Source organism: Erythrolamprus reginae, chromosome 2, assembly GCF_031021105.1.
Source record: "Erythrolamprus reginae isolate rEryReg1 chromosome 2, rEryReg1.hap1, whole genome shotgun sequence".
Classification (NCBI taxonomy): domain Eukaryota; kingdom Metazoa; phylum Chordata; class Lepidosauria; order Squamata; family Dipsadidae; genus Erythrolamprus; species Erythrolamprus reginae.
The window spans coordinates 84,289,310-84,313,892 of NC_091951.1; the positions used below are offsets into that span (position 1 = coordinate 84,289,310).

Genomic DNA, 24,583 nt, shown 5'->3' on the forward strand with positions numbered 1-24,583 from the left:
CGGATTCGGAAGGGTGGAAGGCTGAGTCAACCTTGAGACCGGGCTAGCTTCACAGTTACGAACTTCTGGCAGGCTTTACCTGGGAGAAAAGCCTCCTTTTGTGGATCGCAGCGGAGCCTCCTCCACCTCCTCCTCGCCACGAGGCCCGCGGAGGAAAAGGGCGGCGTTTTGGCCAGATCCTAAGAAACGAACGGACTCACGCGCCTTGGAGCAAGCATCGTTCATAAAATACTTTATTGAAATTTTTAAAAAATCAATATCTTCACGTTAACAATCCACACTTGGTCGCAAAACGAATTCGCCGAATGAGTTCGAGCCCTTTCCTCTCTCTCCAACGGCCACGGTCGAAAACCCCCACCAAGCAAGCCCCCTTCCGAGGAAGCGCCCGCAGGGAGAGGGGATAAAAGGGCTCAGCCAGACGCCTCGGGAATCCTACAACGGAATCAAGAGGGTCTAACCTCAATCTCTCCAAGCCCCCCGCATCGTCCGCGCCTCTTTCCTCCGCCGAGGAAACGGCGGTGAAAGCGGTTGCAAACCCCTGCGACCCGGGGCTTCAGCGCCCACCCACCCCCTGCTGTCCATGCTTCAAGGCAGGCGACCCCCGGACAGAGGTGGGCTGCTAAGGTGGAACGGCGACGTGTGCTCGCCCCCGTGGCTCTGAATGATGGCGGAGTCCAGCGCAATGATGCTACTGCACTTGGGCAGGGAGCGAAATCGCGCGCGGAGACGCAGGTGCGCACCTGCGTTTCCGCGTGCGATTTTGCTCCCTGCCCAAGTGCAGTAGCATCATTGCGCTGGACTCCGCCAGCATTCAGAGCCACGAGGGCGAGCACACCTCTGCTTGCAAGCCGGCGGGGGCCTCATCGCTCAGTAAGGCGCGCAGGGCTGAGGTTCAATCTTGGATGGCCTTGGAAGGTCCCAGTCAACTCTTCCGCGGAGGGAGAGCTTGGCCCTGCAGTCCAGCATCCGCAAAATCCGGAAGCCGGACCTTTTTTATAGTCCGCGGGGAGACGTGCGGCGCTCCCCTTTGGTTTACTCCTGGATGACCTGGCAGGGAGAGTCGAGGTTTTCCGCCTGCTGCTCCTTCTCGGCTTCCCGGGCTCGCTCTTGCTCGGTCAGTTGCTCGCTGGTGGGGATGGAGTTTTTTTTCGGGCGGCCTTTGGGCTTGGTGGGCGATTCCAGGCCTCCACCTTGCAAAACCTGTAAAATAATAATAATAACAATAGTATTAGTAGTAGTAGTAGTAGTAGTAGTAGTAGTAGTAGTAGTAATAAATAAATAAATAAATAATTAAATAACAAATAAATAAATAAATAAATAAATAAATAAATAAAAATAAATAAACCAATACCCCACGCTGGAAGGTTTGCAAAAGGTCTGACAGGTTCAAATCTACTGAGCACCGCACATCAAGACAACTAGACACAAGAACATTCCCCCCCTCCCCGGAACGCCATCAACACTGTCAAACTTTTTACTAAGTCTGCTCATCTATTTCTACTAGCATTTTCCCATCATTCCTATCACCCATTTCCTCCCACTTAGGACTGTATGACTGCAACTTGTTGCTTGTATCCTAAGATTTTTATTAATATTGATTGTTTCTTCATTGCTTATTTGACCCCTATGATAATCGTTATGTGTTGTACCTGATGATTCTTGACAAATCTATATTTTCTTTTATGTACAATGAGAGCATATGCACCAAGACAAATTCCTTGTGTGTCCAATCACACTTGGCCAATAAAGAATTCTATTCTATTCTAAATCTAAACACAGTAAATAGTTAAATGCTGGGGAGTAAAGTTTGTGGGTTGGAGTTGGCTTATGAAACTCACCTTCGTGCCCAATGAAGAGATATTATTAGCAATAGCGTTTAGACTTGTATATTGCTTCACAGTGCTTTACAGCCCTCTCTAAGCAGTTTATGGAGAGTAAGCATATTGCCCCCAACAATCTGGGCCCCCATTTTACCCACCTCAGAAGGATGTAAGGCTGAGTCAACCTTGAGCCTATTGAGATTTGAACTGCTGAACTACAGCTAGCAGTTAGCTGAAGTAGCCTGCATTGCTACACTCTAACCATTGCGCCATTCCGGCTCTTAAATTAAGATAGTACATCATTCATATTTTTTAAAAGACTTATATACCGTCACTATGCTTTACAGCCCTCTCTAAGCGGTTTACAGAGAGTAAGCATATTATTCTCTTACTCTACTTACAGAGAGTAAGCATATTACTAAGGATGAAACGCTGAGTCAACCTTGAGCCTACTGAGATTTGATCTGCCAAACTGCTGGCAGCCAGTAATCAGCAGAAGTAGCTTGCAATACTGCACTCTAACCACTGCACCGCCGAGGTTTATTATTGCTGTTTAGTGCTGCACAGCAGGCCACTTCCCTATTTCTGCCAGGCGTGTTTTATTTTATTTATTTTATTTATTATTCGAGTTGGAAGGGGCCTTGTAGGTCATCTAGTCCACCCCTCACTCCTCAAGCAGGAGTTCCTACACCATTTGAGACAGACGGCAGCCCATCTGTCTTTGCCCTAGAACAGGAGTAGGCAAAGTTGGCTCTTCTGTGACTTGTGGACTTCAACTCCCAGAATTCCTGATCTAGCATGATAGGCTCAGGAATTCTGGGAGTTGAAGTCCACACATCATAGAAGAGCCAACTTTGCCTACCCCTGCCCTAGAAGGTTACTAATGGTAGCTACCAAAGACGAGCTTGCAAGGCAAATACCGAACTGGTCAGCCTTTAACTCAGCAATAGAACCTCGAGGTGGAGAAAAACCTTTTCTGTTGGACTCCTTTCCTCTTCACCCCATCTTCCACCCTGTGCATTGCAGGCGGGTGAAAAAAAATCAAAGGGGCCTTTCCTAGCTGTGGCGCCCCTGCGTCAAATTCACTTCCACGTGGATGTGATTTAGAAACTGGGAGGTAAATAAATCAGCAACTGTTTCATCTGTTGCAAATGGCCACGAGTGATGGATTTTATAAAGCAAGTTTGGGGACCCCTGCTGTCTAGCTGAAGACCCCAAGCCAAAATAATCAACGTTTCCTAAATCTCCTCCCAGCATCCGTTTCTTGGGCGCAAGGGTATTGTTCCTAAAACCAGGTGGCTCTCCCCTATTTTTTCAGGGACTGCAACAGTCTTGGTCCTATTGTTTTGCCACAAAGCCCTTGAGATGGAGGAAAAACCCGGGTCCGGCCATCATGCCTGAAGGTTGGGTTTAAACATCTATGGAGTTTCTCAGCCATCCATGATTTGGTTGCCCCAAAGGTGCTTTTCAAAAGGCAACTTTGACTTTCTGTCCTTTTTTTTTTACCCTGCAAAGGTTTCTCTTCTCCTCCAAGCAGCTTCTTCAGTTCCCAACTTCAGTTCGGTTTTATTGATTTATTCCTTTTTTCTGCCGCCCAACTCCCCAGGGACTCTGGTTCTCCGTTTCTTTTTCCTCAGTCCTTTGCCTTTTGAAAAGCACCTTTGGGATGATCAATGGGGGTTACATATGAACTCTTGCAGAGATCTAACTGCTGTAGTGGTACAATTTCCGTAGGTGAAGGCTGGAGGCCTGGGAAGAAATCCCGCCTCTGTATTGTGTTCCCAGAACTCCTCATGCAGTCAGCTTGTTTTTCCAATCTGAAATGTCCATGCTGATTGGGAATCATGGGAGCTGTGCCCCAAAGGAAGGGGATCCCTGAGGAAGGACTGAAGCCCTAGGTGTATTTTTCCAAGAATGTCCTTTTGATCGGAGAGTAGGCCTCCACAGTTTGGCTTTTGTAAATAAGGGCTGGGTGAAAAGTTCATAGCCATCAAAACAGCGCACTTACTATTTTCTTCCACTTCATCCTTCTATTTTGGTACCAGGTTTTCACCTGCAACTGGCTCAGGCCCAGGGATTCCGCCAGATCTATCCTACAAGGGAGGAGAAACAGGCACAGATTGTTAGTCCGCTCTGCTTGCCTCTCCCACATGGTCCCCCTCTTAAGTGTCTGGATCACTGAAGGGCAAAGCACTGGGCTCTCCTTCCCACCAAGAACCCGAAAAAGAAGCACTGGGAGCAACCCTGAGAGGCCAGCTGGCTTCCAAGAAAGACACGACCCAGAACAGTAGAGCAGTGTTTCCCAACCTTGGCAATTTGAAGCTGTTTGGACTTCAACTCCCAGAATTCCCCAGCCAGCAAATGCTGGCTGGGGAATTCTGGGAGTTGAAGTCCAAATAGCTTCAAGTTGCCAAGGTTGGGAAACACTGCAGTAGAGCATGGGTTGCTGTTTTGACAAGCTTCCTCTTGACTACTGCAAAGCGCCCTACATGGGGCTACCCTTGAAAAGGGTTCAGAGACTGTAACTGGTCCAGAACGCAGCTGCGAGGACATGTGGGTTTGCCTAGGTACGCCCACATTACACCAACACTCTGGAAGCTACACTGGCTCCCAATCAGTCTCCAGACACAATTCAAGGTGTTGTTTATCACCTTTAAAGCCCTACATGGCTTAGGGCCAGGCTACGTCCTCTGCCCCATACCTCCCAGCCACCAATTAGGGCCTACAGGGTTGGCCTTCTCAGCTAGACAGTGTCGATTGGTGGGGCCACGTGGGAGGACCTTCTGTGTGGTGGCTCTGGCACTTTGGAACCAATCCCCCCCCCCTCAGATATGCCTTGCCCCTAGCCTCCTGGCCTTCCGGAAGGCTGTGAAAACTTGGCTTTGCTGGCAGGCCTGGGACCAGTGAGCTATGTTATCCAGCCCTGTGGCTAGGAGGATATGAATGATTTATTCTTTAGGGCGGTGTTTTTCAACCAGTGTGCCGTGGCACAATAGTGTGCCGCGAGACATGGTCAGGTGTGCCGCGAAGAAGGAAGCTCAGGTTCCGGTCTCGCAACTTTTTGCTGAGAGAGAGAGTGAGAGAGAGAGAGAGAGAAAGAAAGAGAGAAAGAAAGAAAGAGAGTGAGAGAGAAATCAAGAGAAAGAAAAGAGAGAAAGAGAGAAAGCAAGAGAGAGAGAAAGAGAGAGAAAGAAAGCAAGAGAGAAAAGGAGAGGAAGGGAGAGAAAGAGAGAGAAATGAGCAAAAAGGGGAGGAAAAAAGAAATGAGAAAATGATTGAGACAGAGAATGAGCGGAAAGAGAGGGAAACAAAAATGAGAGAGAAGTGACTCTGGGTGCTTTTTATCATATGCTTTAAATCAAGAATAAGAGAAAAACCCCAGCCCTCACCTGTTTTTAGAAATGGTTTAAGAGTGTGTACACACACACACACACACACACACACACAAGAGTGGGGAGGAGACAGGGATGGAAAAAGAGAGGAGGGTGTCATTTTGGTTGGTGGTGTGCCCCAGGATTTTGTAAATGTAAAAAATGTGCCCAGCTCAAAAAAGGTTGAAAATTACTGCTTTAGGGGTTTAAAATGGTTTTTTTATACATCAAATAAATAAATAAATCCAATAAATAAGCAGCTCCCGGCCTGCTTCCTGCTCAGAAAGCACTTCTCTTGTGCAGCTTAATGGCAAGTAGCAATAGCATTTAAACTTACATATCACTTCATAGTGCTTTTACAGCCCTCCCTAAGTGGGTTACAGAATCAGCCCATTGGCCCCAACAATCTGGGTCTTCATTTTACTCATCTCGGAAGGATGGAAGGCTGAGTCACTCTTGAACCCCTGGTGAACTGCTGAACTACAGCTAGCAGTGAGCTGAAGTAGTAGCCTGCAGCACTGCACTCTAACCACTGCGCCGCCACCACCACCCCGCTCTAAGATCCCACGGGTATGTTGTGTGTGTGTGTGTGTGTGTGTGAGTGAGAGAGAGAGAGAGAGAGTGGGGGGGGACGGAGACAGACACACAGAACTTGGAGGACGTGAACAATCCTCCTGCCCTTCACCGGGACTCCTACCGCACCATCTTCATGCGGGAGAAGATCTCGGGATTCCCTTGTCAGAAGGGCACACTCATACACTTACACACACACACACACTTACACGATACGTTACTGGACCACCGGCACTGATATAGGTCTCGTCCCCCTCCCCGCTTCCCAGATCCTTCTCTTGCGGATCTGAAGGAATTATTGCCTCCAAGTAACCCCTCTGGTCCTCTCCCCCCCCCTCCCTCCCTCTCTCTCTCATGCGAGCTAGGACTTCCCCACGGTAACCCCCCCGCCCAATCTTCTTCTCCTTGCGGGACTCTGACCTGGGGGAGGGAAATGCCCACCTGTCGGGCGTGGAGAGATACTTCTGCTTCTCGAAGCGCTTCTCCAGGCCCATCAGCTGCAGTTCGGTGAAAACCGTGCGGCTCCGACGGCCTTTCTTGGCTTTGCCGCCGCCCCCTTCGGGGACTCCCGGCTCCAACTTCCCGCGGAGGTGCAGCTCTAGCGGCAGATGCGGGGACCCGGAACCGCCTTGGAGACTCGAGCCGGCCGCCAGCAACGCCGAGCTCAGCCCGGAGCAGCCCAGCGGCGCCAGCGGGAACTTGAAGACTGCCGCCTGCTCCGCCTTCAGCACAGCTGGGGAGAAGGGAGAAAAAAGCAGAAAGACCGAGATGGGAGATGGGGTGCCACGCTGTACCGAGCCGGAGTGTGTGATCAGAGGAGAGGGGAAGGGAAGGGAAGAGGACAGGAGAAGAGAAGACAGGAGAAGACAGGAGAAAAGAGGAGAAGAGAAGAGGAGACAGGAGAAGAGAAGAGAAGAAGACAGGAGAAGAGGAGAGGATAAGAGAAAAGAAGAGAAGAGAAGGAGAGAGAGGGGAAGAGACGAGAAGAAGACAAGAGAAGAGGAGAGGATAAGAGAAAAGAAGGGAAGAGAAGGAGAGAGAGGGGAAGAGAAGTGAAGAGAAGAAGACAGGAGAGGAGGAGATGATAAAAGAAAAGAAGAGAAGGAGAGAGAGGGGAAGAGAAGAGAAAAAGACAGGAGAGGAGATGATAAGAGAAAAGAAGAGAAGAGAAGGAGAGAGAGGGGAAGAGAAGAGAAGAGAAGAAGACAGGAGAGGAGGAGATGATAAGAGAAAAGAAGAGAAGAGAAGGAGAGAGAGGGGAAGAGAAGAGAAGAAGACAGGAGAGGAGGAGATGATAAGAGAAAAGAAGAGAAGAGAAGGAGAAGAGAGGAGAAGAGAAGAAAAGAGAACATAGGAGAAGAGAAGAGAAGAGATGAAGACAGGACAGGAGAAGAGGAGAGAAGAGAAGAGAAGTTCTTTATTGACCAAGTGTGATTGGGCAAACAAGGCATTTGTCTTTGATGCATATGGTCTCAGTGTACATAAAAGAAAATATACACTTGACAAGAATCATGAGGTACAACACTTAATGATTGTCATAGGGTACAAATAAGCAATCGGGATACAATCAATGTTAATAGAAATCTTGAAGATACAAGTAACAAATTACAGTCATAAGTAGGGAAATAAAACTCGTGAGAATGTAGCCGCTGCCCTGCTTTACTTCACGGAAACGGCTCACTGTTCTCAAGCGCAATCCTTTAGCAGCGATCCTGACGCTGCCTTACCCGCCATCAGATTCTCCCAGAAAGGCAAAAAGCCCCCTGAGTTCTCTGGGACAGGCCCCCATTCTCAGCTCTCTGCATTTACCCGGGGAGAGGGGGTCTGGTGGCATCTTGGAAACGACCTGAAGGGGGGCGAGAGGGCCACAACCTCCCTTCTACAGGGCGGCACCTTCTGGACAGTTAAGCTTGGTTGGGGTTTGACTACAGTAAGGGTAAGCTCTAGCCGCGTAAAATAGGGAGCCTTACCCGATTTCAGCAGGACTGTCCGGTGGGTAAGCTTCCTCTTTAACCCCACAAGTTGGTTCAAATATTTATTTCTATTTTATTGATTTGTCAAACATGTATAGGACAGTAGTACAGTAGTAATTTGTAAAAACATAACATGTAAAAGGTAATGACAAAAAAGGACAATAGGACAGTAGGACACGGACGGTAGGCACAATGATGCGCTCAAGGAGGGGCATTTTATGCCTGTTTGAACACACAGAGAGAGAGAGAGAGAGAGAGAGAGATGGGGGGGGGTTAAGAGAAATAAACTCAGGAATAGCGATAAAAATCCCAACCCTGCCGTTTCTTTCTTTGCTCAATCTGGTGACTTCTTATGCTGTACTAGCCTCAAGGTGCTGACACATTTAGCCCTCCCTATTGAAGAAGGCTGATAAGCACCAAAGACAAAGTCCTTGTGTGTCCAATCATGCTTGATCAATAAAGAATTCTATTCTATTCTATTCCAGTTCGGGGCAGTGATGGGCTCCTATCGGTACCGTCAAGTACGCAGTACCGGTAGCAAAAATTGGAGCTGCACCCCAAAGCACCCAATTTGCACCGAAAGATGTTGAAACAAAATGCATAAGCCACACCCACAGTGTGGTAGTAAAAATTTTGGTAGCCCATCACAGGGTCCGGGTCTGGGGTTGGGGGCTTGTCCCCAAACCGCAAGGGCCGCTTTCTTAACAAAGTCAGGCCTGTCAAACTTGTGGACTTCAACTTCCAGAATTCCTGGAGAATTCTGGGAGTTGAGGTTCACAAGTCTTCAAGTTGCCAAGTTTGGGGGCCCCTGTAAAAAATCTAAAAGACCTGAGTTTCTTTCTGAGAAATTGTGGCTGGCTGAAAAAAAGCCGCGTTGGTGGACATCCAATCCCCTGCGCCTCTTCTGCCGGCGATCAAAGCCACAGGGACCGAGAAGCGCGGGCAAAGCAACACCAAGTTTTGCGGTGCAAAGTTTTGGGGGGTTATGCCGAAGGGCTCCGGGTTGAAGGCGAACGGAGCCCCCTTGCGAGCTCTTCGGGGATCGAAGAAAGCGCTTGTTCTGGAAGGGGGGGCGGTCAGGACAGCGGGTGCTGCTGGACCGCAGATATCGAAGATCTAAAAGCCGCGATCTCCGGCCTCTTACTTGGAAGCCTTTCCAACAAGGGAATCGGCAGCCGGTTTACTTCAAAGGGAGCCCTTGCGTCGTAAATCAGTACAGTGAATTTTTCCATTGATTATGGAAATTGAATTATATCCTTCCAGGGTCGTTAAATAGACCCCCGTGACGTCAGGAGAGCCTAGTTATTTCCAGTATGGAATTGAACTCTGTTTTTGTTTGAGGTTTGAGGGTTTTGAAACGGGCCTGCGGTCAATATTGGCTCCCTGAAAGATTATTATTTTATTAAGCTGCTCCCAGAAATCATGGAATTCTTTCTTCAATCTTTCTTTTGGGACGAGAAGCAACGGATTAGTCTTAGAAATGCTAGCAAGCAAGTTAAAAATGGAGGCGGGGAGGAAAATTTTCAAAAAATGCAACTAGTGCATTTTTTTAAATTAGACAAAAATAAAATTCAGGTTCTTACCTAGTTAATGAAAGATCTGCAAGAAAACAACCAAACTCAGAGAGCACAAAAGAGCCCCAGAACATTAAATTTGTATTTATCAGAATGTACTTTTACATAATAACATGTGGATATCACATATTTTTACAGCTATATATGCAATATATACTGCTAAAAAAATAAAATAAAGGGAACACTCAAATAACACATCCTAGATCTGAATGAATGAAATATTCTCACTAAATATTTCATTTGCACGATTATTCCATTTGCACAACAGCAAGTGAAATTGACTGTCAATCAGTGTTGCTTCCTAAGTGGACGTTTGATTTCACAGAAGTTTGATTTACTTGGAGATATATTGTGTTGTTTAAGTTTTCCCTTTATTTTTTTATTTATTTTTGAGCAGTGTATAAGCCTTATCTTTTAAAATGAAGCATAAAACTTTCCATTGTAAAACAAACACACAAAAAACGTATTTCATAAATATATGACAATTATGTAGATGACAATTTCATCTGCTCCTTGAGGATAGCTTTCAATTCAATTATATAAGCATATCTAGAAATAATCAGAACTGTTCTGTGATCTTTAGCTGAAATGAGAAATTGCTTTTAGGTGTAGCAGGATACAAAAAATAAATTTGTAAGAACCTGCAATTATACATTTTTTTTCACTTGAGGAACAACTGAAAACATACAGATTTACTTCTCAATATTTCTCAGTACTGCACACTAAAGGGCATCAAATTTATATTATTGCATTAAACCACGTTTCCTAGTTTTGCGCCAATCACTACTATTAAATAAGAATACGGATATTCCAAATCCTTGGAAAGGAATTGATAGATGGTTTTTAAAAAAAAAAAAAAAAAAGCCAAATCTAGTCTAAACATCTGGCCGAGTAAGCAATTGACCATATTGGCACACTGGGTGCCATACCCAAAAAAATCTTAGGCAACATTTAAGAAAATCTGTACACTGACAAAAATTCCCATCAGTCAATTCAGTTCAATTCAATTTATTGCGGTTGTAGAACAGTGCACCCATCAGTCAATTGCAAAATGCTTGGATATACACATATAGTAGCCGATACATAATGACATTCTAGGTTCTTGGGAAGGACCTGGTGCGTAAGAAGGCCAACACTAAAAACACTAAAGAATTGGCAGCTGTGACTTCACATTGCTGTGAATACATTACAGTCGTCGTCGTCATCATCATCCAGGATCTATGCAAGTTCTCTAATTCGGTTCAGTTCTATGTGCATTTAAAGCATACCTATTAATTAAAATCCCTGGAACTTGGAACAGAACCAGTCTGAATTATTTTGCCTTATTACTTAGTGCCAAATCTCCGTGGGCACATTTACGCAGAAGCAAACACAACAGAATTGAACAAAATTTGAGGAATTCCCCCACACCCACCCACCCACCCAGATTTCATAGAAGGAAGAAGCCACGTTAGCTTCGGCATCTTGCCGAGCCAACAGGCACAAAAAGCAAGGCCCCAATCACTCAGCGTCTTTTAGATCTTTCGGAAGTCGAGAGGATGGAGATAGATCACGGAAACGTCCAATCAATGTCTATTTTCTTTCTGGGTGTTTTTTAAAAAAAAGCAAACACTCAAGTGCTTATAGTTTCAAGGTCTGTTTGAAGGTCAAGAAGCCTCAAAGAAAGAAATTCGAATAAAAGTATGCTGTCTCCGTCTTAGAAGCGTTCATTCCTGAACCCTAGTGCCAAAAGTTACCCCCTTCCTTTATCCAAGACGAATTCCAATTCCAACCTCAGCCTTCTTGGTGATAAGGTCTTAAAAGAACAGGCACGGGTGAAAAATCATTTCGTGGAAATGCGTCCCTTTTACTTCCCGCGAAGGCTTTCTGAAAGGCGATACGCAAGTTGACAACGGTAAAATTAGCGGGTGGGGGATGTAAAACGTAGCGGAGATCCCGCCGGATTTGGCCTGCTAATGTCTTGCTCTGGAATTTCCGCTCTGGATTAAACCATTGATTGATTTAATCGATAGAGAGAGCTGGAGAATCTCCCTGTAGACCCAGGATATTTCTGCCTTCCTTGCTGAAATCAGTTTCACGGCCAGTCTTCCACCCAGGGTCTCATTCCTTGCCTCTGGTTACCAACCCAACCCCCTTTTACCGTAGCAGCAAACTTTTTGTGTGTAGGGAGGGGGCCTTAAAGCAGAGCTGCTCTTGCAAACCAAGGGCCCTGTCCTTAATACCCAACGCCGTTTTGCTCTGACATAAAGCTAGGATGGAGAAATGCTGCAAGGTTTTTTTAGGCTAGGGGGGTAATGAGAGAAAAGAAGCCCTGCATAAAAACCATATTCCAAAGGTTGATCTAAGCGCCTCCATCTATTCGTATCTCCTTAGGCCCGTGTGTTTCAGGGAGGTGGTGTTTTCAAAATGAAAAAAGTGAGGGGGAAAGAATAGAACAACACCCCTTCCTTACGGCGACTAATCAACTTCTCGCGTTTGTGGTTGTACGAATAATGTCGCCGGGCCAACTTTTTGGCGATCTATCAACGGTCCTCATTACTGATATAACAGCGATACTAACGCCACGCGTATTCGTAGTGAAGAAACGGCCTTTTATCTGAAGAGCAGTCTTCATTGGTTTTACAAAATGATTCTCCTCCCTAGCCTCTATCTCCTCCACTGTGCCCTCCTTCCTCTTCCTCCCAGCAGTGTTAAACGATCTCTTGTCGAACAGCTAGAGAGAGAGAAAGTGGTGGGAGGGAGAGAGAGAGAGAAAGAGAGGGAGGGAGGGGGTGAGGGAGAGAGGGGGGAGGACAGGAGCCGATTCCTGCCTTCTTCGGGGTTATTCCCCAATTAGAACAAAGCAAAACAGGGCAAACAGGCGATTCCGCAGAATTTAAGAGAGATTGAAGCCTGTGGGGGGCCTAATTTCAAGAGAACCGATTGAAATCAACCCTCGGCCGCGGTACTCGCAACGGAACGGAGGGTGGAATAGAACCCGATTTATTGACGGTGCGTCTTAGGTCAACCTCAGACAAAGGCAAAACTACCCGCTCAAAAGATCGGTCTCTCCTTGCGCTTTCCGCTTCTCCTCAAGGTACAAGCCACGATTCGGACACCGGGGAAGTTCAGGTGACAAGGATTTGACAGCCAAGGAGACCCAGCTGAGAGCCTCAGCCTTGGCACCTTAGTTTTTCCAAGGCACCGAGGAGATCCGAGGTACTGGAGGGAGTGCATCAAAAAAGCCAGTGGTACGCGCGCGCTGTCTCCCCTGCCCCGTCTCTCTTTCCTCCAAGCCTCGACCGGTCCCACCGGTCCCTCTTGAGGAAATTGCTCACTTTGGCCTAAAACAGAGGCCAGAGGTCTTCAAACATGGCAACTTTAAGACTTGTGGACTTCAACTTCCAGAATTCTCCAGCCAGCTCTGCTGGAATTCTGGGAGTTGAAGTCCACAAGTCTTCAAGTTGGCAAGTCTGAAGACCTCTGACCTAAAGTCAGGCCCGTCAAACTTGTGGACTTCAACTTCCAGAATTCCTGGAGAATTCTGGGAGTTGAAGTCCACACCTCTTAAAGTTGCCAAGCTTGAAGACCTCTGGCCTACAAATCAAGCCCGACTTCCGAGGACTCCTTCACTTCTGGCACACCTCTGGGACCTTCTTCTGCAGCAGTCTGGAGATAGATACCCGGAGCAGAGAAGCCGCCAAAGAGGTGTTCCCCTGAGAAAAGAACGGTCCGGGAGCTCACAGGCCTTTCAAAAAAGTACAAACGCCTGCCCAAGTCTTCTTCAGCCCTCCCTATCCCAGCCGCTGCTCCAAAAGAGCATTGGGGCAGAACTCTCTTCCATTTGCTGGTCCAGATTGACCCTTCATGTTGCACCCGAAGGAAGTCCGATGCAGCTTTGGTCAATTTGGCCGCTCGTTTCTTTCCACTCCCCAGCTGAGTTTGGGGTCCCTGGACTTCTATAAGGTTCACAATTTTTAAAAACCCACATTTTTTTCCTGAAAGCTTGCACAAGGTGTAATGTATTAAGGCAATTACCGGGGCGTGTACGGGCGGAGGTCATAATAGCCCGGTAATTGGTCAATTAGTGAGGCTTTTTAAATGCGTCCTGGGCCTTTGTTTTAAAGTTGTTCTACAATAAACATTGCTTGTGTATCCTTCGACTCATGGTTTAACATAAAGGTGTCAACTTGGACCCCTCACTCTAATCCCGAAAGTTTCAAGAGGTAGACTGGAATGATATTTACGCAGGACCGTCGATGCTGCTTTTATTCAGAACAGGACTATTCATTTTATTTATTTCGTTCCATTTGTATGCCGCCCAACTCCCCAAGGACTCTGGGCCGCTCACAACAAAGAAGAACAAGACAGTCACACAGAGTCGACCTTCTCCAGGTCCCTCAACCAGACAATGTCGCTTGGCGGGGCCAAAGGGAAGAGCCTTCTCTGTGGGGGGGGGGGCGGCCCTCTGGAATCAGCTCCCCCCCCCGGAGATTCCCACTGCCCCCACTCTCCTCGCCTTCCCCAAGAGTCTTAAGACTCATTTATATCACCAGGCTTGGGGCCATTAGGTCTCAGCCCCCTGTCCAACGAAATGAGATATACTTTGTATGATTCAACTGATATGATTTTTAAAAAAAATATTGGATTTTTAGATTGTAATTTTAAATTTCATTAGATTTGCCGTTGTACTGTATTGTTACATTATATACTGTGAGCCGCCCTTAGTCCTCGGAAAAGGGCGGCATACAAATCAAATCAAATCAAATCATCAATCAATACACACACACACACACACACACATACATACATACGTACATGCATGCATGCATACAGTATTAAAAAATTCAGACACCCATAAAGAGAGGTTTCGCACTACTAAGCCCGAAGCCTTAATTTTGAAGGCGGCGAAGGCGAGGCCGGGAAAGGATTGACATTTTCCAGGGGCTTTGAATCAATGGGAAAGGAAAACATTACCCTCCGTGGAAAAGAGAACGCGCCGAGGAAACGAGGCTGTCCTCGTTTAAACCTACTTCAACGTCGTTTGTCACCGGTTTTTAAGAAAGAATCACTCCGCGCAGCAGGCAAACGTAAACTTTAAAAAGTCGCACGGGGGGGGGTCTTACCGGGTCTTACAGGGCACTAAAGAGACCCCCCCCCCTTTGTTTCCTGCAGGTGATTTGCAGGATCGCAGCTGCGGCCAGCCCTCCCAATTGAGTCCGGAGGGGCCTTGAAAAAGAGGGCAGCTTCCGTCTCCAGCTGCAGAGAGGGTAAGCTCGGGGCGACCCTCCCCAAAGGCAGGCTACGTGGGGTGGGTGGAAGTGAGTGAGTGAGTAGGACTTCTTCTCCAGGTCAATGGGAGCCAAACCACTGTTTTCAGGGCAGGCAGGCTCGGGGAAAGGAATTGGGGGGGGGGGGGGAATTATCCCAAATCTTCAACCTTACATTTATCTACAATCGTCCTCTCTCCCCTTTTCTTAGAGGTCTGTAAGGGGCGTGCTAAGCGCATCTTTGTGCCTACCGCCCCGTCCTATTGTCCTTTTATCCTTTCTATCACTACTTTCTACTTTTGTTATGTTAATACATACCATAATACAGTACTATGCTTGTTTGACAAATAAATGAATTAAAAAACATAAAATAAATAAATTCTTCCCCTCCGGTCCAGTGAGCAGCCTCATCCTCGACCACGGGTTGATTCCCGCTTTTCATTTATTGATTGTATTAATTTCATTAATAATGAATTTCATTAATATTAATTTCATTCATAAAATAAGTCTTCAGAGAGGGGCGGCATACAAGTCTAATAAATTATTATCATTATCATTATTATTATTTATATGCCGCCCAACCCCCTAAAGAGGACTCTTGAGCCCCTCCCTCCATAAAGACTGGTCTTTGCCCCCTCCCGTTGAGAGAGAGAGAGAGAGAGAGAAGAGAGAGAGAAGAGAGAGAGAAAAGAGAGAGAAAGAGCGAGGGAGAGACGGGTCCACCAAGAGAGGAACTTGTCCCAAGGCGAAGGAAAGACCTACCTAAGGGGTTGTGGTAGGGTCGGGTCGAGAGCAGAGCCTTCACCCCGAACTTGAGCAGCTCCCCGGCCGGCGCCGCGCTCTTGGCATCCGGTGGGTCCGTCAGAATCTCCTCGATCATAAAGCTCCGATAGCGATGCGACCGGTGGTCCCCGAAAGGATCTGCGGGGAAATAGTGGGCGGCGGCGCCCAGATCCAAAGGGTGCTGCATGGCTCCTCTCGGGGAGAATTCCCTCCCTGGTGGCCCACTCTACAAAACTCAGAGCAGCCGCTCGTCTGGCGCTTCGGCCGGGACCCTCGGAGGCCTCGGGCAGGCCGGGCCCATCCTCGCTGCTTGGAGGGCGCTGAGCCTTTGGCGAATGGCTCCGGGGATCTCAACTGACCCGCCTTGCCAACAGCTGGCCACCACCACCACCCCGCCGCTGCTGCTGCTATTGCTCTTCCACTGGTGGCAAGGCCGAGCGGGGAAGCCTGCACGCTGGGCTTGCTCGAAGGCGCGGCCTCGGAAGGAGAGCGGCTTCTTTTCTCCACCCCCAGCGCCGCTCTCGGACAACAGCCTATTATAAGAGTGACGCGGCTCGGGAGCGCAGGGGGCTTGGGATGTCGACGCGGGGGTGGAGGCGGGTGGCGAGGGGGCGGGGAGTATTTGGCAAAGCGCTCTCTCGACGCGGGGCGAAACTAAGCGGGATTGGTCGGCTGGGGTGGCCGGCTGAAACGCGCCCGCCCCTTTTGGCAACTCCGGTCTACCAAGGAAGTTCCCCGGTCTGCCCTGCTTTGCGGGCCGAGTGTCCCGCACAGTCTGGGGGAATGGGGAGGGGGAGGCAAGGAAAGGAAAGGAGAAAGGAGAAAGGAGAAAGGAAAGAGGAAAGGAAAGGAGAAAGGAAAGGAGAAAGGAAAGAGGAAAGGAAAGGAAAGAAAAAAGGAAAGAGGAGAGAAAAGGAAGGAGAAAAGAAAGGGAAGGGAAGGGAAGGAAAAGGGGAGATCCAGAGGTCGATCTCGAGGAACTGAAAGGGGGAGGGCCAAGGCCTTAGATGAAAGGTGAGGAAAAGAAAAAAGGGGAGTGATCCTGTCTCCCCATCCCCATCCCCAAGGCATCTACCGTCTGCTTAGTTTCGTCAATTTTACAGACTGACTCTCAGGTTCCCAAAAGTCCCAGATGCTAAAACCCACCCCCGCCCCTTTGAAAGCGTTTACGGATTTTTCGGGGAGCATTTTAACTTGGTGCCGCTGAGGAGACTTATCTCGACTTGCGTTTTGGAAGGGGGCTTTTAAAACGGAGATCGTCTTTATATTCTGCAACTTTTTCGCTCTGACGAACTTAAGTCATTTCTACCCCTTTCCTTTCTTTCTTGACTGACTGTCAAGGGAAACTTCGTTTGTTAATAATGAGATGTAAGAATATGAGGATTTTATTTTATTTTTCTTTACGCTGTAGCTAACTGAACATATCCAACACACCTTCCTCCTAGTAACAACTCTGTGAGGAGGAGAGAGGGAGGGAAGGGAGACAGAGAGAGAGAGAGAGACGTTCAAAGTCAACCAACTAACTTCCATGGTTAAAGCCGGACTAGAACTCACGTTGTACTTATTCCTAGCCTGGGTTCCAAGCCCATTATCATTAGTTAAATCACGATAATGGGAATATTTTTGAATGCGGGTTGCTCCTTTGACAGTAAAAAGTTGGGCCCCATGAATAATTCCCGCTAGATTTTGGCCCACTCCATCCTCATCCCCCCTGAAATAGGATTCCAAAGTCAGAAGATGCGACTTTTGAAGACCAAGACCACCATCCCTATTTAGCTTGGGGCAGCAGAAACCACCCCGCTTAACGATGTTAAAAAAACGTTGTAGATTTCATTGTATCTTGTAGGTTATCTGAGAATCATTACCTAATAGCGTTCAGGGTGGTCAACGCTATTATGTAAAATTACTTGGACGTTTTGTGAAGAAGAAGTTAGACGGCAGCAACCTAATACCCATCTGGGAATGAGTGCCATTCAACTAATTGGAGCTGAGTAAACTTGCACTGTCCATCTTACTAAAAAACAAAATGAGCGCCCCCAACACTTTTATGCCTGTTTAACCAGAAGCATCTCCCGCTGGGTTGAAAGTATACAAAAGAGGGAAAGCATTGAAGCAATTATGCTAAAAAAGAACCCCCATCTCCAGATACAACTGGAAAAAATTGCATTCCTCTCCTTCTTAGGAGTAGATCAGTCCTTCCGCAGGAGTTTTCTGGTAAACCATTTGGGCAACACGGATTGAATCGATGAGGGAGAATCAAGTATGAATTTAGCTAAAATTTTGCCACGGAAATGTATTTCTTTTAATCAGTTCTCTCCCTCCCTCCCTCCCTCTTTCTCCCCCTCCCTTCCTCTTCAAAAATATTTATCCCAGAGCCACCGAGCTTTTATGAACAGGGAATCCTCTTTCGCAGCTAGTGCCCAAGATGTTGGGAGGAAAGAGAGCAAGCAGAAGGAAGGGCCTGCTTTTCTGTCCATATGTGTGTTATTGTCTCCTCAAGAGAAGCCTCCAGGATTTCGAGGTAGAGAAAGAAGGCAGCTTAACCAAGAAACAACTGGCCTTATCACAAAAAGGCCAGTTTATGATTCTTGGCAACCTCTAAATTCAATGTACAGTATTAATTTATGGCTATAAGCAACAATTCACCATTCAAGGATTTGGGCCATTCTAGTCTGATGTATGCAAGACTTCACTCCCCTTGGGTACACTGGGAGCAGGATAACTGCTGGGCATGCATAGGATCGAAAGCGTCCTTACTACTGGGTTTACTTCGGAAGCAAGAACCCGAGGGCTCCCCTTCTTAGGAACACGCAACGCATCTCACTGTCTCTCCTCAACCTACACTGCTCAAAAAAAGAAAGGGAACACTTAAACAGCACAATATAACTCTAAGTCAATCAAACTTTTGTGAAATCGAACTGTCCACTTAGGAAGCAACACTGATTGACCATCAGTTTCACATGCTGTTGTGCACATTCAACTTTGTACAGAACAAAGCATTCAATGAGAATATTTCATACATTCAGATCTAGGATGTGTTCTTTGAGTGTTCCCTTTAGTTTTTTTGAGCAGTATATTTTAAAAAGTTGTTTACCTTTGATTGGATGCTCAGGTCCTTTGACAGCTGGGCATGTTTTTTGAGCTTGCTTATTTTCTGCTGCTGTTTGAGGAAAGGGGTGGGGGGGGGGGTCTAGGCTTGGTTTCAGTGTAGGCTAGAAATTGGATTTGTTTCCGAACGCCGGCCAATTCATTTACGTTTTAATTTAATAGAATCGCTTAACCACTCTCTGATTAAAAGCAATCCCCAAAACGACGCCCAAAAAAGCTTCTGAAATCAGCGTGAAACAACATCCACTCCGTCGCCCACTCTTTGAAAACGGCCCCCTCCCGATTAAAAGCAAAACAAAACCAACCCCAAACTAAAAGTAAAACCCAAAGGCCAGGAAGAAAGGCGTGTGGAATAGAAGCTATTTAAAAACATCAACAACAGGGGGAAAAAGAATAATCAGTGATTAAGATAATAAAGTTGCCCCGAACATCAGAAAGGACGCCTCCTGTGCTCAACCTAGCCAAGAGTTGAGGGAATCCTAGAAAATGCCACCGTTTCTTTGTTAACACGAGGTGGACAGATCCCTGGCTAGAATAGGTAAGTCGGGCCGTCTCCTTGCCCAATCCTCGTTTTGCATCCAGCGCCGTGTTATTCTGTACGATCTGTCCGCACTTTTGGTAGGCAGAAATGTAAAGGCCAATCCAAGGTTCGGTGAGAAGGTCAGCAAAGGGAACTATCTTTTTAAAATAATAATAATAATAATAATAATAATAATAATAATAATAATAATAATAATAATAATAATAATAATAATAATAATAATAATCATCATCATCATCATCATCATCATCATCATCATCATCACGCTCTCTGTTATCTATCTATCTATCTATCTATCTATCTATCTATCTATCTATCTATCTATCTATCTATCTATTGGATTTTGGCCTTTCTAAAGTAGCATGTGAAATTTCTGCGGGCTTCCATTTTCTCACGTCCCCCTTTCTTTGCTCAATGGTTTTAAACTACGCCGGAACTGCTAAGCTTCGCTCGACCTTCTTTTTTCTCCCTTACCCCGGACTTCCAATCGAGGGGACCTTTGCTCAATGGAGACCCCCTCGGTAAGATTGAACTGGCTACCTGGCGTTTTATCTTAGTACAGAATAGAATAGAATTATCTATTGGCCAAGTGTGATTGGACACGCAATGAATTTGTCTTGGTGCATATGCTTAAGGTACCATCCTTTCAATATCAGAACCTATTCTGCTGACAATTGTAAGGGACACGTCGGACTTTCTTATTTAAAGTGAACGCCACCCAAATATTTGGATTTATTTTAATTGATTTGACTTCCATACCGCCCAATCCCATTGGGATTTGAATCGCCAGGTTCTAAGGGAGGGAAACAAAGAGGGAATCAATAAAAGGCTATATAGTACAAGGATATTGAAGTTCTGCTATAAAACGACCGCGCACCGAGCTCCTCCTTCGCTTTCACCTCGATGTCTGGGCGCGGGAGAGGGGGAATCCTCCGGGATTTGCGCAGTCCCGCAGGGCGATCCGCTGCATGTTTAGCCAGCCTTCGCTTCGTAGGCACGATATCAGATTGCGGGACAAGACAAAAACGTCTTCCCAAAGACTGCCGTCCCCGCCACTTCACTAGGCTCCACGGAAGAAAATGGATTGCAAGCCCAAGTCCGACAGATTTCGGATCTCGGAGATCTGGAAGATTTTTTGTGCGTGTGGAGGTCCCGTGAATAATTTTTCGGGGCGCGCAAACGTCTTTAGTCTTTCTTTAATAAGTGGAGTAAATTCCGTGGAACTTTTTCTAAAAAGGTGAAAAACACGAACGTGGACGGTAGTAGTAGAGAAAGAGGTTTTGGTTCCCAACTAATTGTCTCCGATCGCCCTCCCCCCCCCTCCCATGAAACTACAAGTAGGATCCGATTAAAACCCGACGTGAATAATCGATCTCAATTCCGTTCTGGGTTTTTGTTTGTTTTTTGTTTCGATCTGCCAATATAATAAGGCAGAATCCGGGACTTAGGGGCTTCTAATTTTATTCGACTGCAGGCCCATCGGGGATGGTGAGAGCATTTTCGGTCATAAACTCTAGGCTGTGGTCAGGATTTGCCTGCAATATTGCATTCTAACTACTAACAACTGCGCCACCAGGGCTCATCCTATTAAATTAACGCACCTATTTCCCCCCTATCTAGCAGTCAGAAAACAGACCTGCTCAGGTATTTTTTTTAAAGTATCAATTTTGGAAAATCAAAGGGCCAGGGTGAGCAGAGCAAATGGCAATGCTGGAATAGCTGAGGTTTGGGATTTCCCCCACCCCACCCCCACCCCTAATGTCTGTGTCTCTCTTCCTGTTCCAGCTGGGTATTTGTATTTTTTTAAATTTATTTATTTTGTCCAATACACAATGCGAGTTTTAGTGGGTATATATCTATATACACATAGTAAAATACCTGATGAAGGTTATAGAGGAGATACTCATAGTAAAATATATCTAAGAAATAATAGAAAAGAAGGTATACTAATAGAACATATCAATGAAAGAATAGAAGAAGAGATATAGGAATAGAAGGAGGCCCATGTGAGAAGAGTAGAAGGAAGCGGTCCTGAAGGTTGAAGGAACCACCCAAACGCGGTGGTGGATTTTCAGAACTGATAGTGGGGCAGGAAACCCGGTGGGACGCTTCAAATGGGAAATGGTGAGCGTTCCCATGGCTTGCCCATGGGCTCAAAGGAAATTCCTAGAGCAGGCTTGGTGTTACATAAATCCTGATTTAATTTGTGCTTCGTTTCCCTCTCGACTTTGTGCATTTCTGCGTGTCTGATTGAACATTTGAGTTCCCCAGTGACCAGCACGCAAAAACAAAACAAAACCCCAACCCCCCAACCCTAAACCAGGGTAGGCAAAGTTGGCTCTTCTATGACCTGTGGACTTCAACTCCCAGAATTCCCGAGCCAATCATGCTAGTTCAGGAATTCTGGGAGTTGAAGTCCACAGGTCATAGAAGAGCCAAATTTGCCTACCCCCTGCCCTAAACAAATAAGCCTCTTCAAAGTCTGGCTTGGCAGGAAGGATAATCTAACATCTTCAGCCCTGCCCCATCTCAAAATGAAGGTTAAAAAAAAATCTTTTACCTAAGCAAAGGGTAGGAAGACAGAATAATTACAAAAGAAACAAACCCCAAGTTCCATTGGGCAGCACCATCTTAAGAACAGACGCCCATGTGTGTTGGGGTTCCTCTCCTGGGACCAAAGACAGAGGTTTTATTGGATCCATTTTACAGAGCAAAGTGAGGCGGGATTACTGAGGCCCAGGGAAATAACAGGCAGGCAACTTTTCACAGGAAATCACAGCTTTCTCCAGCCAAGGGCCACACTTGACCCGGATGTGCTTAAGTAAGAGGCCAATCTGGAAAATGGATTCAATTTCTTTCACGCTATTTGTATTATAGTCATCCATATTATTATGTCCCAAATATTTTATACTAAGTTTCCCTTTCTGTTACTTTATTTCAGAAGCAACCTTAAGTTCCGGATGAAGTTGTCATTCTATGTCATAGGTGTAAGGGATCCAATTCTGGGGACAATACATCTGCCCACGCAGGTCTTCCACAGTTCCCATCTTTCTTGACATAGTAAGAGGACAATAATCCTTTGGTAACGTCTAATCAAAAGGGGTGAGGGATAGTTGGCATGTCTGAAGTTTTGCAGTTGAGTTGGACTTAAACCAAGCCAAAGGCTTGATCAAATGGCAAGCTTTCATCACGCTAAAGGTACCAGACTCGTTTTGTTAGGGAAGGATCACTTATCTTGAAAGTAAGACTTACAAAAGTTACATGCCTTCCCTTTCCTGCTGGCTACTCTTGACAGAGAAGACAAGAGCAGAAAAGTCATGTTTGCCTGCCTTTATCTTTAATATGGTGATAAGATCAGAGGTGAAATCCAGCAGGTTCTCACAAGTTCTGGAGAACCGGTAGCAGAAATTTTGAGTAGTTCGGAGAACCAGCAAATGCCACCTCTGGCTGGCCCCAGAGTGGAGAGGGAATGGAGATTTTGTAATATCCTTCCCCTATTACACCCACCAAGCCACACTCACAGAACCGGTAGTTAAAAAAAATTGGATTTCACCACTGGCATGAGATCCAGCCCAGTCCTGTTATCAAATATACTAAGGAATTTTGCAAATGCATCTCCCTCTATTTTAGTCTAGGTAACGATCTACCAAGATGATGAAAGTTATAGACTTTATTGTGATCGCCCTGATCTAATTCGTTGTCCCAACCACACGGCTCCTCATCTGTCTGCTCCCCACTTCTACTTTACCTTGGACAGCCAACCCTACACCTAGGTGAAAATGACGACTAAGCAAGGATGGCTGAGCTGCACCAGCACCAAAAGAGAAAGTGGTTGAACCTGGAACCAACCGGGGTAACGGCATATTAATTTTCTGGTGATATAATGGTTAAGGAAAAGGAAATTCCATTGTCCACATTTATCGTATCATGCAAATATTTCTGGAAGTGCGTAAGTCCATATCATGCATTTTTTTTTTTAAAAAAAATACTTTATTACTTATATAGCAGTGTGGTTTAAGATGCTATAAATCACTAATGCGGTCACACAGATTCAATCAACCTGGTTTATGTCTTTGAAAGCAAGATTAACACGAGACAAGAGAGCCCCATTGTAAACGTGCAATTGCACACATTTCTGCTCACATTTAATTCTCACCGATAGCCTAATTTTTTTTTAATCTCTGCAAATTGTTCGATCTTTTTCAGCTTGCAACCTTTCCAGAGGGCTTACACGGCTACTATAATTCTTGCTGACTGAGAAAGAAGTCCAAAACATCTGAAGAGACTTATTTTAACTGGAGACCCGATTCTTTTATTTCAAGCTGGCTTGTTGAAAGAAAGCACTGGCTTAGGGTCACAGGACTTCTCTGCCTGAGCCATTCTAGGGAAAGCTCCTTCTAGATATAATGTTCAATGTATGGATTTAAGAATCCACCATGCTTTTGAAAACTGTTTGGAATGCCAATTTTCTGGTTGAAATTATTCCTCGCTACTGATTACTGATCTCTCTGCAAAAAGGATTTAGTTGGTGCATGAGCTCCCCCATCATCAAAACCAACGTCACATCTATGCCAAACACTCTAAGTCAGGATGGAGTTACTCAAGGTAATGCTGACAAAATATCCTTGTTTTTCTGTCATTGACCACGAAGGACAGCTTAGGAAAGAAGAATCGAGAATTCAAATGAAAGAGTCAAACCTTTTTATAGAAAAGTATGTTTAGTACAGAAGTTTGTTTGGGAAGCAAGCAGAAGCCCGCCATGCCAGACAAAGCATTTCAACAAACAGAACATGTGAACTGCTCATGAACTGGTCCTGAAAAGGGGATTATATTGATGCTCTGTTTCCAAAGAAGCTTGAAACTTTTCCCTAGCTGGAAGCGATACATCTGTAGCAAAGGGAGCTTAATTTTAAAGACTTTATGCTGGGGGAAAGAAAAGTTGGGAGCATTCAGCAAAGGAAGGTGTATAAAAAGGAAAGAAGATATTACTTGATACAGACTGATTTATCATGGACTGGTTTCACTTTCCACCCTTAACTGAGTTCTCAAAAAAGAAGTTTTCAAGCTAGCAATTTTCACAGCTAGCCTTTCTGTCAATCTTTATCTGGGATATGTATTATTATTATTATTATTATTATTATTATCATCATCATCATCATCATCATCATCATCATCATCATCATCACCACCACCACCACCACCATCATTTCTTGGATTTATATCTATATGTAGTATTGCATTTGAGGAAATACTACAAGACCTCATAGTAATCGTTCAATTTATATACCCTGAATATGGAGATGTTTATGGTGCATTGGCTTCTTGTATTGTGTTGTTCCTCTTAATTAAATTTCAGGTACAAAGAGGGACACACGCGGAACTAAGCAGAGGGGGAAAACACTCTAGTTCTCTTAAAATATTATTATTAAATTATGCAATTCATAAGCCATTTGTTTTCTGAAGCAGTTGACAGACCCAATGAATAAAGTTTTAGCCCCAAACGGTAAAATCTTGTTGAAACGCGTTGACAAGTTAATAAGCCTACAATCGTATTCCCATGTAGGCTTCTATAGGGTCAAGTAGAGTAGGAT

The 24,583-nt window shown here is 45.7% G+C and overlaps 1 protein-coding gene and 1 long non-coding RNA gene across 7 annotated transcripts; one reads left to right on the top strand and one right to left on the bottom strand.

Annotated features, from left to right (window-relative positions):
• Positions 1–216: 216 nt before the first annotated feature.
• BARX1 (BARX homeobox 1) lies at positions 217–15,928 on the bottom strand. 5 transcript variants are annotated; one of them, XM_070738536.1, is made up of 5 exons: positions 15,323–15,928; positions 6,185–6,497; positions 3,829–3,913; positions 772–1,200; positions 217–696 (listed from the first exon to the last, which is right to left on the bottom strand). In XM_070738536.1, the coding sequence occupies exons 1-4, from the start codon at positions 15,528–15,530 to the stop codon at positions 1,033–1,035; spliced, it is 774 nt and encodes a 257-aa protein (XP_070594637.1). In that variant the 5' UTR covers positions 15,531–15,928; the 3' UTR covers positions 217–696; positions 772–1,032. The 5 variants fall into 5 exon arrangements, with proteins under 5 accessions (XP_070594637.1, XP_070594640.1, XP_070594641.1 ...); XM_070738539.1 differs by having other exon boundaries at positions 217–657; positions 842–1,200; positions 6,206–6,497; positions 15,323–15,924; XM_070738540.1 differs by having other exon boundaries at positions 217–642; positions 836–1,200; positions 6,206–6,497; positions 15,323–15,924.
• On the top strand, positions 14,410–24,583 carry LOC139160537 (uncharacterized). 2 transcript variants are annotated; one of them, XR_011557953.1, is made up of 3 exons: positions 14,410–14,560; positions 22,623–22,845; positions 23,199–24,583. It is a non-coding gene; the product is annotated as an uncharacterized lncRNA (long non-coding RNA). The 2 variants fall into 2 exon arrangements; XR_011557955.1 differs by lacking the exon at positions 14,410–14,560 and adding an exon at positions 21,960–22,052.